The 14,703-nt window shown below is 60.0% G+C and overlaps 2 protein-coding genes across 2 annotated transcripts in view; one reads left to right on the plus strand and one right to left on the minus strand.

The window, feature by feature from the left end:
- Nucleotides 1-14,703, minus strand: part of CNTN2 (contactin 2) — a 141,761-nt gene that overhangs the window by 17,744 nt on the left and 109,314 nt on the right. The gene's annotated exons all lie outside the window — the stretch shown is intronic.
- On the plus strand, nucleotides 1,518-14,111 carry NUAK2 (NUAK family kinase 2). The gene is made up of 7 exons (XM_066335638.1): nucleotides 1,518-1,767; nucleotides 6,991-7,111; nucleotides 8,632-8,783; nucleotides 10,492-10,557; nucleotides 11,617-11,736; nucleotides 11,950-12,082; nucleotides 12,157-14,111. The coding sequence occupies exons 1-7, from the start codon at nucleotides 1,549-1,551 to the stop codon at nucleotides 13,242-13,244; spliced, it is 1,899 nt and encodes a 632-aa protein (XP_066191735.1). The 5' UTR covers nucleotides 1,518-1,548; the 3' UTR covers nucleotides 13,245-14,111.

Raw genomic sequence — 14,703 nt, forward strand, 5'->3', positions numbered from 1 at the left:
GATTATGGGATGGTTTGGGTCAGGAGGATCCTTAAACCTCACCCAGAGCTCCCCCTGCCATGGCAGGGACACCTTCCACTGTCCCAGGCTGTCCCAGGCCCTGTCCAGGACACTGCCAGAGATCCAGGGGTGGCCACAGCTGCTCTGGGCACCCTGTGCCAGGGCCTGCCCACGCTGCCAGGGAGGAATTTCACTCCAAAATCCCAATGTCTAAACCTGCCCTCGGTCACTGCAGATCTTTCCCCCCATCCTGGCATTCCAGGCTCTCCTCCAAAGCCCCTCTGACCCTCCCAGAGCTCTGGGCCCACGGCTCTTCCCAACCTTTGGGTGAAAGCCTCTCCCTGCACCACCCCCTGGAAAATCCCCATCTCCATCCAGCCTGGAAACACCCCCGTGTCCCCCTTTGTCCACTTGTCCCAAATTCCCTCTGCTCCCCCTCTCCACACCCCCTCCTTTACCCCGAACTTTTGTGTGCCCCCAGCCCGCTGCTCCCTGGCTCTCCCCCCAGCCCCTCCCTGTGGAGGGAGCTGCCTGTGGGGTCTCCCCACTGCCCGGCCCCCCCATCCCCAATCCTGGTCCTCCCTCCCCAGTCCCAGGCACAGTCCCGGTCCCCCAGTCCCAGTCCTGGTCCCCCCATCCTCATCCCCGATCCCAGCACCCCAGCCCCAGTCCCAGGCCCCATTCCTGGTCCCGGTGTCCCATTCCCGACCTCGTTCCCCCATCACCGATCCTGGACCCCAGCCCTGGTCCCAGCCCCCCATCCTCATCCCTGGTCTCCCATACCCGGTCCCAGTCCCCCATCCCTGGTCCCTCATCCCCGTTCCCCCATTCCCATCCCCATCCCCAACCCCAGTCTCCCATTCCCGTTCCCAGTCTCCTATCCCCATCCCCATTCCCCATCCCCATTCCCCATTCCAAATCCCCATTCCCCATTCCCCATTCCAAATCCCCATTCCCCATTCCCCATTCCCCATTCCCCATTCCCCATTCCCATTCCCCATTCCCATTCCCATTCCCATTCCCATCCCCATCCCCATCCCCATCCCCATTCCCATCCCCATTCCCCATCCCCATCCCCATTTCCCATTCCCCATTCCCCATTCCCCATTCCCCATTCCCCATTCCCACCTCCATCCCCAGTCCCCCATCCCCATCCCCATCCCCATCTCATCTCCATCCCCATCCCCATTCCCATCCCCATCCCCATTCCCCATCCTCAGTCCCCCATCCCCATTCCCATTCCCCATTCCCATTCCCCATCCCCATTCCCCATTCCCCATTCCCCATTCCCCATTCCCATCCCCATCCCCATCCCCATTCCCCATTCCCATTCCCCATTCCCCATTCCCCGTCCCCGTTCCCGGTCCCGGCCCCGGGCGGGGCGGCCCCGGCAGCCGCCAATGGGCGCGGGGGGGCGCGGCCGCCGGAGCCGCCGCATTTATCGGCCGTGCCGAGCCGAGCCGAGCCGTGCCGTGCCGTGCCGTGCCGAGCCGAGCCGTGCCGAGCCGTGCCGAGCCGGGCGGCGGCGGAGCCGGGGCCGGGATCGGGATGGAACGGGCGGCAGGGCCCGGAACCGGCACCGGTTCTGCTCTGGCCGCCTCGCTGGCCGAGGGGCTGATCAAATCGCCGCGGCCGCTGATGAAGAAGCAGGCGGTGAAACGGCACCACCACAAACACAACCTCAAACACCGCTACGAGTTCCTGGAAACGCTGGGCAAAGGCACCTACGGCAAGGTGAAGAAAGCCCGGGAGCGCTCCGGGAAGCTGGTAAGGATCTCCACGGAGGGGCATCCGCCGTCCCCGGAGCCCGCTCGGTGTCCCCGGTGTGTCCCTCCGTGTCCCCGGTGCATCCCCCCGGTCCGGTGTGTCCCTCCGTGTCCCCGCTCCAGTGTGTCCCCGGTACATTCCCTGGTCCCTCCGTGTCCCCGCTGCATCCCCGCCGCGTTTCGCCGCCCCCCGAGCCTCTCCCCTCGGGTTCTCCCGTCTCCAACCCGCTCCCGGAGCATCCTCCCGGACCCTCCCCGAGCATCCCCCGCTCCGAGCATCTCACCCCGCGGCCCTCGGCGGCCGCCCCCGGCCCGGTGCAGCCCCGGCCGGGCCCCGTGCTGCAGGAGGAGGCTCGGCGGGGCCGGGGGCGGCCCGGGGGGGTCCGGGCTCTCTCCTCCCGAAGGGGACGAAGCCCCTGTCGCCCACTTGACCGCGGTCGCGTTTCCTGGGGGAAGGAGCGGGCGGGGGCGCGGGCGCCAAAGCAAACAGCGCACTCGACTCTGAAGGGTTTTTCCCTTCCTCTCACCCCGGCTGAGGGCTGGGTTGGTTTTCACACCGTGTGGGGCACCTAGAGCTCTCCAAAATCCTGACTCACCCCAGCCCAGCCCGCTGGGGAGAGCGGCTCTGGCTCAGATTTCCACGGGGGAAAAAGGGTTGAGCCCCCCCGGGAACGCCGGGCGCTGCTCCGTCCTCTGGGAATCTGCAAGGATTCAACCTCGGACGTGAATTCCCGGCCTCGAGCGGTGGCAGGGGCACAAAAAAGCCCCCAGGGAGGGCTGGGGGTGACCTGAGAGTGGCAGGACTGGCCCTGCCGGGGCGTGAGATGGGATCAGCGACATCCCACGGGGACACGCCGCGGGGGGAAAAAGAGCCGCGAATCCGCCAGGTTTCCTCGTGTAAATCTTGATGAAATCAGATCCGAAGGCAGCTCTGCCCTTTGCATCGGCATTGCTGCATAATCAGGGCCTGGAAATGCAGCTTCCACCCACGGAGCCGCCGGGATCCCTCCCCTCGGCACGGGCGAGAAAAATCCGCATTTCCCTGCCCGCACCTGCAGCTGGGGAAATCTCCTTTCTCCGCTCGAATTCTCCGCGGAAACCCCTCGGGACGGGGCTCCAGCATCGCGGAAATTTGAATTTCACGTAAATTCAACCCCACCGAGGAGTCACCGAGCCCAGAATGAACGCGGCAGAAATGCCGAAGCTGCGGCTCAGCAGCACCTCCCCGCTGAAGGAAGGGGAGCCTCAAAACCCCACAGATCTCCTTCCTTTCCTCTCCTTCCCACAAATTCTTTCTGGGAGCCTTCAGCATTTCCGGGCCTGTTTAATCCGCAGGGTTTATCCCCAGCTCGGCTTTTGTTCTCTCACATTAAAGTGGTTTTTATTCACTCCCCAAAAGCCGCGGGGTTCTGAGGCCAGGGAACCTCTCGTGGGGATCCCACGGCACCGGCCGGGGCTGAAAAGCTGGAGCTGCTCCATCCGCAGGGATTTGGCCTCTGGCGAATCGGGAATTGCCTCCGACGGAGGCGCTGGGCCCTTCAACCATCTCGTTTTACCGCCCGGATTTCTCATTCCTCCCTGAATTTTAAAAGACCTGCACTCAGAGCGGGCTGATTTGGTGGGAAGGTGACAGGAAATTCCAGGCTCCTGCAGCTGGAGGATGTTTTGGGACTTCCATGAATTATTTGTCTGGGAAAAATTCCTTTTTTTTTTTTTTTTTTTTTTTTTTTCTTCTGAGAAATCCTTTATCTGGAGTGATGCTCCTGCCGAGCGCCTTTCCCACCCCTGACAAAAATCCCTGCAATATCAGCTGGGGAGGGCATTGCTGCTTGTTTTCCTCATCCCCTTTCCCTTTTTTTCCTCCCCTTTCCCTTTTTTTCCTCCCCTTTCCCTTTTTCCCTCCTTTCTTTATTATTTTTCCCTTCCCCTTTTTTTCCCTCCCTGTTTTTTCCCTCACCTGTTTCCAGGGCACCCTCCGGGCTCTTTCTTCTCCTCCCAGCCTGGTTCCCCATCCCACCCCGGGGACCTCCCAAACCCCATTTCTGTGTCCCAAACCCCATTTCTGTGTCCCAAACCCCATTTCTGTGTCCCAAACCCCATTTCGAGGGGTGGCATCAGGAGCAGGCAGCACCTGGAATATTCCAGAGCCTCTTTTGATCTCCTCCTGTTCCGTTCCACGGCGGATTTAAATCACGGGAAAATAAAAAAGATTTAAATTATTTTTCACGGAGCACCAAACTCTGCCCTCGCAGCCTGGAACAACTTCTGAAGTTCTGCCCGAGGTTGTAGCTTCATGCATCTTTCAGCAGCTGCAAAAATACCTGTTCTACCCCCAAAAAACTTGTAATTCAAAGCCTTTTTTGACTTGGAAATCACTCCTGGAGGAGGCTCCAGTGGGATTTTTTGGCTGTTTTCCTGCCGGGGATTCTCCTGGAGGGGCTGTGACACTCACAGTCTGTCCCCGAGGCTGCTGTCCCCAACCCCAGGGTGGCTTTTCTCCCTCTCCCTCTGCTCCCATCCCTCTCGGGCAGGGAAAATTTGGGAACGAATCTACAGCTTGGCACCCTTGGGAGAGGATGGGATGGCTCCAACCTGCCTGGAGGTCACGAATTTTGGGATCACAGAGAGGATCCAGCGCTGGTGGATCCAACCAGGAGCTTCTCCTGCAGCTGCTTCATCTTTCTACGGATTGTGGTTTTAACCCGGAGCCCTGGCTCAGGATTTTGGGGCTGTGAACCTCTGGGGCAGCAAAGAAATGCTCAAAAATACTCAGAATTTTTGGCCTCAAGATGCTGAGGCTGCCGGGCTGGGTGTCAGGGGGGCAGCAGGAATTTGGGAGCCTGGCTGGTGGCAAGGCTCAGGTAACTGCTGCAGCACAGAGAGAGAGAGGAAAAAAAAAAACCTCACCCAAATTGTTAAAATTTAACCTGTCAGACAAAGGTCAGGAGAATGAAAACCTGGCTTGGGCTTCCCAGAAACGTTTAAACACTTTCGGTATTGCTTTATCCAGTGACTCGGGCCGGGATTATTGAACTTCTCCTGGCCAGAGTCCGTCGACTCCCACAGCTGCTGGATCCTCCAGGAGCGATTCCTGCCCTGGCTGGTGCTGCCTGAGCTGGCTCAGTGCCACAAATGGGGTTTGGGGCACAAAAATGGGATTTGGAGCTGCAAAAATGGGATTGGGGGCCACAAATGGGCATTTGGAGCCTCAAAAATGGGATTTGGAGCCTCGAAAATGGGATTTGGTGCCACAAAAGCAACTTCAGGTGCCCACCTGAGCCTCATTTCAGAGGTTTCTCTCTCTGGTTCAGCTCCTGCTGCCCCCCGTGGGTGTCATAGGCCTGGCTTAACAAAACTCCGCTGGCACTGTGTTCAGTGCTGCAAAAACGGGATTTGGGGCTCCAAAAATTGGGATTTGGGGCTCCAAAAATTGGGATTAGGGGCTGAAAAAAAAAAAAAAAAAAAAAGTATTTGAGGCCAAAAAAAAAAGCAACTTCAGGTGCCCACCTGAGCCCCATTTCAGAGGTTTCTCTCTCTGGCTCAGCTCCTGCTGCCCCCCGTGGGTGTCCCAGGCCTGGCTTAACAAAACTTCGGGCTGGGCTTTGAGCAGCCAGGCTTCCAAGGGCCCCAAACCCGCGGGCCTCGGGGCTGAGCATCCCTCCCATCCATCCCTCCCATCCATCCCATCCCTCCCGTGCCGCAGCCGGGGCCGCCGGAGGTCCCTGGCCCCTCTCCCCGTTGCTGGGAGACCCGAGCGAGGGTCCCTTGACGGGATTAAAACTGTTCCGCATTCTTGTCTGGGAGGGGGAAAGGAAGAAGAAGAAAAAAAAAAGAAAATAAAATAAAAGGTTCTGCCGGATTCAGTTGTAAATTCAGCCCTGGGAGCGCATTGTGTGCCCGCAGCCCCTTTGAAAGGGGATTAGAAGGCGTCTATTCTTGCTCCTCTTTTCTCCTCCCTTTTCAATCTCCTCCGGGTCGAGGAGGAGGAAAACTTGAAAACGCGAAGGAAAACCTGGAAAAATCTCCCAGCGCGTCCCGCTCCTTCAGCCCAACTTTACTGGAAATAAAGTGTTTGGGAGGCAAACAAAAGCCGAGGCGCGGGTTTATTTTTGTTTTGTGTTTTTTTATTTCTCCCTTTTCCTGCCCCAGGAGCTGGCTGTTGTTGTTGTGGTGGTTATCTCCTGAGTCATGTGTGCCGGGCACATTCCTGCGCCTGGCCGCGCTCCAGCGGCGGGACACGGCCCCGGCAAAGCCCAAAAACCGGGAGTGGGGCGGTGTGAGCTCATGGGAGAGTCTCGGGGAGCCCCAAAAATCAGGAGTGGGGCGGTGTGAGCTCATGGGAGAGTCTCGGGGAGCCCCAAAAATCAGGAGTGGGGCGGTGTGAGCTCATGGGAGAGTCTCGGGGAGCCCCAAAAATCAGGAGTGGGGCGGTGTGAGCCAATGGGAGAGTCTCGGGGAGCCCCAAAAATCAGGAGTGGGGCGGTGTGAGCCAATGGGAGAGTCTCGGGGAGCCCCAAAAATCAGTGTGATCTGGGAGGAGGCTCAGGGAGCCCCCCAAAAATGAGGAGTGGGGATGTAAAACTTTCAGGAGGAGGTTTCAACCCCCAAAAATCAGGGCTGGGCTACCTGATGGAGGAATCTTGGGGAGCCCCACAAATGAGGGGTGGGGCTGTGCTGATGGAGGAGTGTCAGAAAACCCCAAAAATTAGGGCTTTGATTCCTCATGGAGGAGACTTGGGGAGCCCCAAAAATGAGGAATGGGGCTGTAAGACCTTCAGGAGGAGGCTTGGACCCCCAAAAATCAGGAGCAGGGCCGTGCTACCCTGGAGGACACTCGGAGAGCCCCCAAAATTCATGAGCACATCTATTCTATCTGTGGGATGAGGTTCAGGGAACCCCAAAAATGAGGAGCTTCATGATAGAGGAGTCTTGAGGAGCCCCAAAAACGAGGAGTGGGTTGTGTTGCCTGCAGGATGAGGCTCAGGGAGCCCCAAAATTGAGGAGCTGTCGCAGATGTGAGCTTCTTCCTCATGTGCAGCAGCAGGACTCGGGGAGGATAAACCCCAAATGGATAAAATCGGCTTTTCTGGGAGCTGTTGCCATGGAGCTGCTCTGCTGGTGGATACGGCTCGTGGGGATCCTGTTTGGGAGCCCCTTCCCAAAAAGGGGGAAGGAGAAATTCCTTCCTTTGGGAACTCACACCCCCCTCTGTGCTCCCCCACAGGTGGCCATCAAATCCATCCGGAAGGACAAGATCAAGGATGAGCAGGACCTTGTCCACATCCGGAGGGAGATCGAGATCATGTCCTCCCTCAACCACCCCCACATCATCGCCGTGCACGAAGGTGAGTCCCTTTCCCTTTCCCTTTCCCTTTCCCTTTCCCTTTCCCTTTCCCTTTCCCTTTCCCTTTCCCTTTCCCTTTCCCTTTCCCTTTCCCTTTCCCTTTCCCTTTCCCCTTCTCCCGCTCTGATCCATGATCGGAGCCTCGGGAACGGGCTGGGGACCAGTGAGGGGCTCCTGGGGTGTTTTGGGTGGCTTTGGTCCTCTCCTCCCTTCCAGGACCCAGCTCCGGTTCCTGGTCGCTCACAGGGATGAAGCATCTCCCGGGCCGTGTTTTCCCCCGGCGAGGGGAAATACCTGCTCCAGAAATAACCCTTCCCTCCCAGACGGGGAATCCGGCCCCGAATGTGGATTTTGGCAGCCGCCGTGGGGCTGTGCGGGGAGGCTGTGCTGAGGAGCAGGGGCTGAGGGTTGCTGTGCCATCCAGGAGAATTTGGAATCTCCTTGGATCTGCTCCCAGCCCGAGGCAGGATTTAATCTCAGTCCCGGAGATCCTCATTCCGTCCCCTGGGGCTCAGGAAAACCAACCCGCGACGTGTTTGGAGAGTTCCTGGGGCAGCCGGGCTGGGCTTTATGGCCACCGGGGAGGATTGGGATAACCCCAGAGAAATTCCTCGCGGTTCCAACCAGAACCAGGCTCGGCCCAAAGCCGCCGGCGGCTCAGGCTGAGCAGACAGCGAGTCCTGGAAGCTGCTGTGCCTTTCCTGGGGCTGGTTCTGCCCCTGCTCCCGGCGCTGCTCGGGGACCCGGAGCCCTTTTGTCCTCCAGACAAAGGCTGGCGGCTCCTCCGCGCTGTTTGCGAGCGCTGACTCACACCGGCGGCTGCCATTCAAAAATAAACCACCGAGGTGCTTTTCTGCGAGCAGGAAGAAAACGCTCGGGCTCTTGGCTCCAGGCAGGGCCTTTTTTAGGAGCGGTGGGAACGGGCAGGAAGGTCACTGAGCTGTGCCAGCGCTGTCACCTTCCCCTCGGCGGGGACACAGCTGAATGCCTGGGTCACCTCTGTGGTGGCAGAGCTTCTGGTGACACAGATGCTGTGGTGACAGAGGCGATGGTGGCAGAGCCTTGGTGGTGGCAGAGCTGGTGTGGTGGCAGAGCTGGTGGTGACACAGAGCTTCTGTGGTGGCAGAGGCAGTGGTGGCAGAGCTGGTGTGGTGACAGAGGTGATGGTGGCAGAGCCTTGGTGGTGGCAAAGTCACTGTGGTGGCAGAGCTGCTGTAGTGGCAAAGCCTCCGTGGTGGCAGGACTTTGGTGGTGGCAGAACTTTGGTGGTGGCAGAGCCGGTGGTGGCACAGCCTCTGTACTGGCAGAGCTGCTGGGCCACCAGCCCTGGTGGCACTGGGGCGACACTAGGTGACACCTCTGGTGGCTCCCCCTGACCTGCAGATCCTTGTTATCCCAAGACTGAGGGCCGGGATTGGGCTGGGTCAATCAAAGCTCCACCAGCTCATTAACGAGAGCATCCTAACGAGAATCCCCGCACAGCTCCGAGGAGCCTTTTTAACCCTTTCCTGCATCCCGCAGTGTTTGAGAACAGCAGCAAGATCGTCATCGTGATGGAGTACGCCAGCCGGGGCGACCTGTACGATTACATCAGCGAGCGGCAGCGCCTCTCCGAGCAGGAGGCGCGGCACTTCTTCCGCCAGGTCGTGTCCGCCGTCTACTACTGCCACAAGGTGGGCTGCCACCGCCATCACGGGGGGCTTCCCGGTGATTTCCCGGCGGGAGAGGGGCTGAGTGGGCTCCTGGGAGCTTCTTCCAATGATTTCCCAGTGGGAGAACTGCTGGATGGACTCCTGAGCAATCCTCCTGATGATTTTGTTGCTGGATGGGCTCCTGAGTGTTCCTCATGACGATTTCCCAGTGGGAAAGATCCTGGATGGGCTCCTGGGAGCTCCTTCCGATGATTTTGTGTCTGGATGGGCTCCTGAACTGTCCTCCCAATGATTTCCCAGTGGGAAAGGTCCTGGATGGGCTCCTGGGAGCTCCTCCTGATGATTTCCCCATGGGAGAGAGGATGGTGTGGTCATGGGAGCTCCTCCCGATGATTTCCCAGTGGGAGAGATCCTGGATGAGCTCCTGAGCGTTCCTCCCGATGATTTCCCCATGGGAAAGGCCCTAGACTGGCTCCTGGGTTCTCCACCCTGCAGCAGGGCGGGTGAGGAGCCGCGGGGAGCTGAGAGGAGCTGGTGGCTCTCCACCTTTCCCAGCAGAGGGTTGGCCCTGCCCTCAGTCTGGAGGGTGTGGCAGCGCCCCGGCAGCTTTTGGGAGGTCCTGGCAGGGCCTGCTGCGGTGTGGGGGTGACTAACCTGGCCTGGCACTTGTCACCTCCCCGCTGTGGGGGTGACTAACCCGGCGTGGCAGCTGTCACCTCCCGTCCCACCCCGGCAGACAGACGGACGGAGACGCCCAGGGCTGCCCGCGGGGCTGGGAGCCAAGCCCTGGGTCACCTGTGCTGCTCCCCACGGGAATGTGAAGCTGCAGGACCTTCCCTGGGGCTGTGGATTGTGCCCTGACAGGACCCTAACCATAACCATAACCCTGGCAGGACCATAACCATAGCCATAACCATAACCCTGAGAGGACCCTAACCATAACCATAACCCTGAGAGGACCCTAACCATAACCATAACCATAACCGTAACCCTGGCAGGACCATAACCATAACCCTGGCAGGACCCTCTCTAGGGCTGTTGATTGTACCCTGGCAGGACCCTAACCCTACCTGTCACCCTAAACCTGACAAGACCCTCCCTGGGGCTATGGGTGATCCCCTGGCAGGACCCTCCTTGGGCTGTGGATTTTACCCTGGCAGGCCCCTAACCCTACCTGTCACCCTAACCCTGACAGGACCTTCCCCAGGGCTGTGGATTGTGCCCTGGCAGGACTCTGCCTGAGGCCGTGGGTGATCCCCTGACAGGACCTTCCCCAGGGCTGTGGGTGATCCCCTGGCAGGACCCTAACCCTTCCTGGAACCCTAACCCTGGCAGGACCCTCCCTGGAGCTGTGGGTGATCCCCTGGCAGGACCCTCCAGCCCCAGGGTGTCCCTGCAGGATGCTCCAAGGCCTCATCCCTCAGTGGGAACAGAGGTACCAGGGGTCACCTCCTGACCCCAAACCAGACTAGGGGCTCGCTCAGCTGGGCACAGCCAGCCCTGGCCGAGCAGCGCTGTGCCCTGGCGGAGCTGGCACCACGGGGACAATGCTGTGACACCTGCTGTGGGCTCCTCCCTGCTCCCGCTGCCCAGCTGGTGCCACCCGGGCTGGGCCACCCATCCCCGGGGCCGCGCCCGCGCTGTGTGACCGGCAGTGACCTGCCCGCCGTGCGGGACCTGTCCCTCCCTCAAACCCTCTGGGAATTCTAACCCCGGCTCTTCCCCGCAGAACGGGATCGTGCACCGCGACCTGAAGCTGGAGAACATCCTGCTGGATTCCAACGGGAACATCAAGGTGAGAGGGGCTGGCACGGCTTTGGGGGGGACAGGGGGTGACCACGACACCTCAGGGCACGTGTTTCCCAAAGCTCTGGCAGCACCTGGAATGCTGTTTTCCTGGGAAAAGCTCTGCCTGGCAGAGCAGATCTGGTGAAGCCATAACTGATAACAGCCTGCTGATAAGAGGGCAAAGTCTGAGCGCCCAGAGCAGCGCTCAGGGGTTTCAGGTTTTTTTTTTTCTCCTTTCCTGGTTTCTCTGTGCGTGTGCCAGCCAGGAAATCCCAGCTGCCCCCAGTGGGATTTTTGCCAGCGAGGAAAAGCACGGCCTGGCCTGGGGATAACGGGGTCACTGATAACGGGGTCACTGATAACGGGGTTTAACTCCAGCGGGGATCGTTTTGCAATTGGGAGCTCGAGGCACCTGCTGCTCGCTGTGAGGTGACAGCCGTAATGAGGATAATGAGCACTTGTGCAGGCTGCAGCTGATAGGGACTTGCTGCAGCCCGGGGTGGCCGGGAATGAGCTGCAGGAAAGCCTGGAAGTGCTTCCAACCTCGCATTCCCACTCTGGGGCCGCAGGGCAGCTGCTGCCGGGCTGGGAGGAGGTTTTTGGGGAGGCAGAGAGCAGCAGGAGCCGCCTCAGGGGTGGAAAACCGGGCTGGTGGTGCCTCCTGAGGGGATTCAGAACCTGGTTTGGAGCAGAGTCATCCCTGGAGAGCTCCAGGGGAAATTTGGGAAACTCGGGAAAGGGGAAATTTGGGAAAAGGGAACTTGGGGAAGGAGAACTTTGGGAAAGGGGAACTTTAGGAAAAGGGAAATTTGGGAAAGGGAAACTTTGGTAAAGGGGAACTTTAGGAAAAGGGAACTTTGGGAAGGGGAACTTTGGGAAGGGGAACTTTGGGAAAAGGGAATTTTGGAAACAGGGAACTTTGGAAACAGGGAACTTTGGGAAAGGGGAACTTTGGGAAAAGGGAACTTTGGGAAAAGGGAACTTTGGAAACAGGGAACTTTGGGAAAGAAGAACTTTGGGAAAGGAGAACTCTGGTGGATGACAGCTGTGTTTCTCCTCCCCACAGATTGCAGATTTCGGGCTGTCCAACGTTTTCCAGCAGGACAAGCTCCTGCAGACCTACTGCGGCAGCCCCCTGTACGCGTCCCCCGAGATCATCAACGGGCGGCCCTACAAGGGCCCCGAGGTGGGCTGTGCCTCCCCGCGGGCTGTGGGAATGCTCTGGGGGGTTTCCCACTCTGTTTTGGGATAAAGGACCCCCGAGCCCGGGCACTGTGGGGTTGCTGGGATCCTGCCCCACTCTCTGTCATTCCCCTGTGGCTGCGCCATCCTGGGTGGGGTGGGGACCAGGACAACACTGTCCTGCTGTCCCCTCCAGGCTCCTCTGTCCCTTTCCCAGGTGGACAGCTGGTCGCTGGGCGTCCTCCTCTACATCCTGGTCCACGGCACGATGCCCTTCGATGGCCACGACTACAAGACTCTGGTCAAGCAGATCACCAGCGGCGACTACCGGGCGCCCACCAAGCTCTCAGGTAGGGCCACCCCCGTCCCCTCTGCGCGTCCCCCGTGTCCCCTCCCGCCCGCCTGACCCTGTCCCTTTCCCCAGACGCCTGCGGGCTGATCCGCTGGATGCTGATGGTGAACCCCGAGCGCCGGGCCACCATCGAGGACATCGCCACGCACTGGTGGGTCAACTGGGGCTACAAGATGCCCTTGGGCGAGCAGGAGCTGCTGCGGGAGAGCGAATCCCCGCTGGCCACGGTGGCCGAGTGGCTGCGGCGCTCGTCGCGGCCGCTGCTGGAGAACGGCTCCAAGGTGCGCTGCTTCCTGAAGCAGCACATCCCCGGCGCGGCCCTGGAGCGCCAGCGCTCCCTCAAGAAATCCAAGAAGGAGAACGACGTCTCGCACGGGCTGCAGGAGGTGCCCGCGGCGCCCGAGAACCCCTCCAAGTCCATCCTCAAGCGGCCCAAAGGCATCTTGAAGAAGAGGAACTCATGCGAGCAGAAGGTGCCCGGCCCCGGGCCGCCTCCAGGGGAGGATGAGGAGGTGATCCCCGCGGGGTTCTCCCGGATCCTGCCCTCCGCACCAGCCGGAGCAGCTCCCGCGGCCGTGCCCAAGAAGGGAATCCTGAAGAAACCCTCGGCCAGGGAATCGGGGTATTACTCATCCCTGGAGTGCTCCGAGTCCGGGGATGTGCTGGACGCGGGCAGTTTGGACCTGGACGGGGCCGTGTTTGCCGAGCCGCCCTCCCCGCCCGCCCAGGGGCTCCCGGTGCGCAGGAAAGGAATCCTCAAACACAACGGCAAGTTCTCCTCGGGCAGCTCCGAGCCTGGCAGCTCCCCAGGGAGCGATTTCGGAGCTTTCAGCGAAGTGTCGCTGCCCCAAGGTCCCCGCGCCCGCCCGGCCAGCGCCGTCAGCGAGGACAGCATCCTGTCCACCGAATCCTTCGACCAGCTGGACCTGCCCTCCCGCGTTCCCCCCGGCGCCGGGCCCATGCGGGGCTGTGTGTCCGCCGAGAGCCTGCTGCGGCTGGAGGAGGAGGAGGAGGAGCGGGAGGAAGGGCGGCGGTTGCGCCGCTGGACTGTCACCCACTGTCGCAGCCCCTTGGCGGAGAGCAGCGTGTCCCTGGCGGGCTGTGACAGCGGCGCTGAGCTCTACCGGCGAGCTCTGACCGTCGGGGGGAAGCTGAGCTGAGCCCACCGAGGGGGTTCGGTGCGTTTTGAGCCTTCCTCCCTTCCTTCTTCCCTTCCTTCCTTCCCCCGGGGCTGCCGGTGCTGCTGATCCACATCCCACGGATTTATTTGGCAGCCTCGAGGGCGAGACCGGGACATTTAATGGACCAAAAGCCCCAAAATGACCCCCGAGGAGGGGCTGAGGGGTCTCGGGGGCTCCTGGCTGCCGTCCTCCCTTCTCAAACAGGCTCATCTCATCACGGGGGTGAAAGCAAAGGGTTGGGAGGGGATTTTTTGGGGTTTTTTTTTTGCACTGTTTTTTGGCTGCACAAGGTAACGGAGGGGGTGGGTGATATACCTCAAACAAGCTGCAGATGTAGCAGGGTGCTGGCGAGGGCTCCAAGGTGCTGCCCGTGGGCTTTGGGAGGTGCTGGGGGGTCACCCAGGCCACGGCTCTGCCCCCCTCTTCTTCTCCTGAGTGCTGAGAAACTGGACGTGGCCAAAAAAAAAAAAAAAAAAAGCCCGTGGGCTGGGAAATGCTGTGATGCCAACATCTCTCGTTGTAATGTGGAAAAAAAAAAAAAAAAAAAAAAGAAAAAAGAAAAAAAAAGATAAAAAAAGGTGCCTTTGGTGAGGCGCCACATCTTTATTTATTGCCGTTGCCCAGGCTGGTGTGGAGGGCACGGCACGGGCCGTGCTGGCCCCACAGAGGCCTCCCAGGGGTGTTTTTTGGGGAGGTGGCCGTGTCCTTGTGTCACACACGGCTCCCTTGCACTATTGCCACGTGTGCTCGCTGGCCCTTCTCCCCTCTCCGGGGCAGGTTTTGTGTTTTCCCTCCTTCCGACGGCACGGGCTGGAGAAAACCATTAAATTAAAAGCAAACGGTAAAGCTGAGTTGTCACCTTGATTGCTGGGGGTGAGGGAGGGGCTGCCTGGGCCCTGGTGTCCCTGTCCCTGTCCCTGTCCCTGTCCCTGTCCCTGTCCCTGTCCCTGTGCTTTTCCTGCTGGCACAGGGCCGTGCTCCAGCCCAGGTGAGGCTGGCTGAGCTCACCTGCACATCTCTGTGTGCTCAAACTCCTCAGACTGGGTTTAACTGGTGCCTCCCCAGTGCTCTGTGGTGCTGAACTGGGGCTGGGCACGTCGCTGGTGTGGGGGATCAGCACCCCTCTGAGTGGGAAATTTGGATTTTAAGGCTGAGCAGCTGCTGGACAAACAGAGCCCAGAATTTAGGGAAAACTGTGAGGAAAGCAGGACAGTGGGGGAGGATCAGGATCCCTCCTCCCCACTGTGTAATCCCTTATCCCAGCCCTGCCCCTTTATCCCATCCCTGAACCCCCGTGGGTTGGAATTTGGGGAACATCCCCGCGTTTTGGTGGCAGGAGCGGCTTCTCCACCTTCCCCCTCATCCCTTTCTCCCGCTGGGGAAGGGAAATCCATTCCCTTGCTCCGTGCCCATTCCCGGTTTCCAGGCGGGTTCACGG

Source organism: Sylvia atricapilla, chromosome 25 (assembly GCF_009819655.1).
Source record: "Sylvia atricapilla isolate bSylAtr1 chromosome 25, bSylAtr1.pri, whole genome shotgun sequence".
Taxonomy (NCBI): Eukaryota; Metazoa; Chordata; class Aves; order Passeriformes; family Sylviidae; genus Sylvia; species Sylvia atricapilla.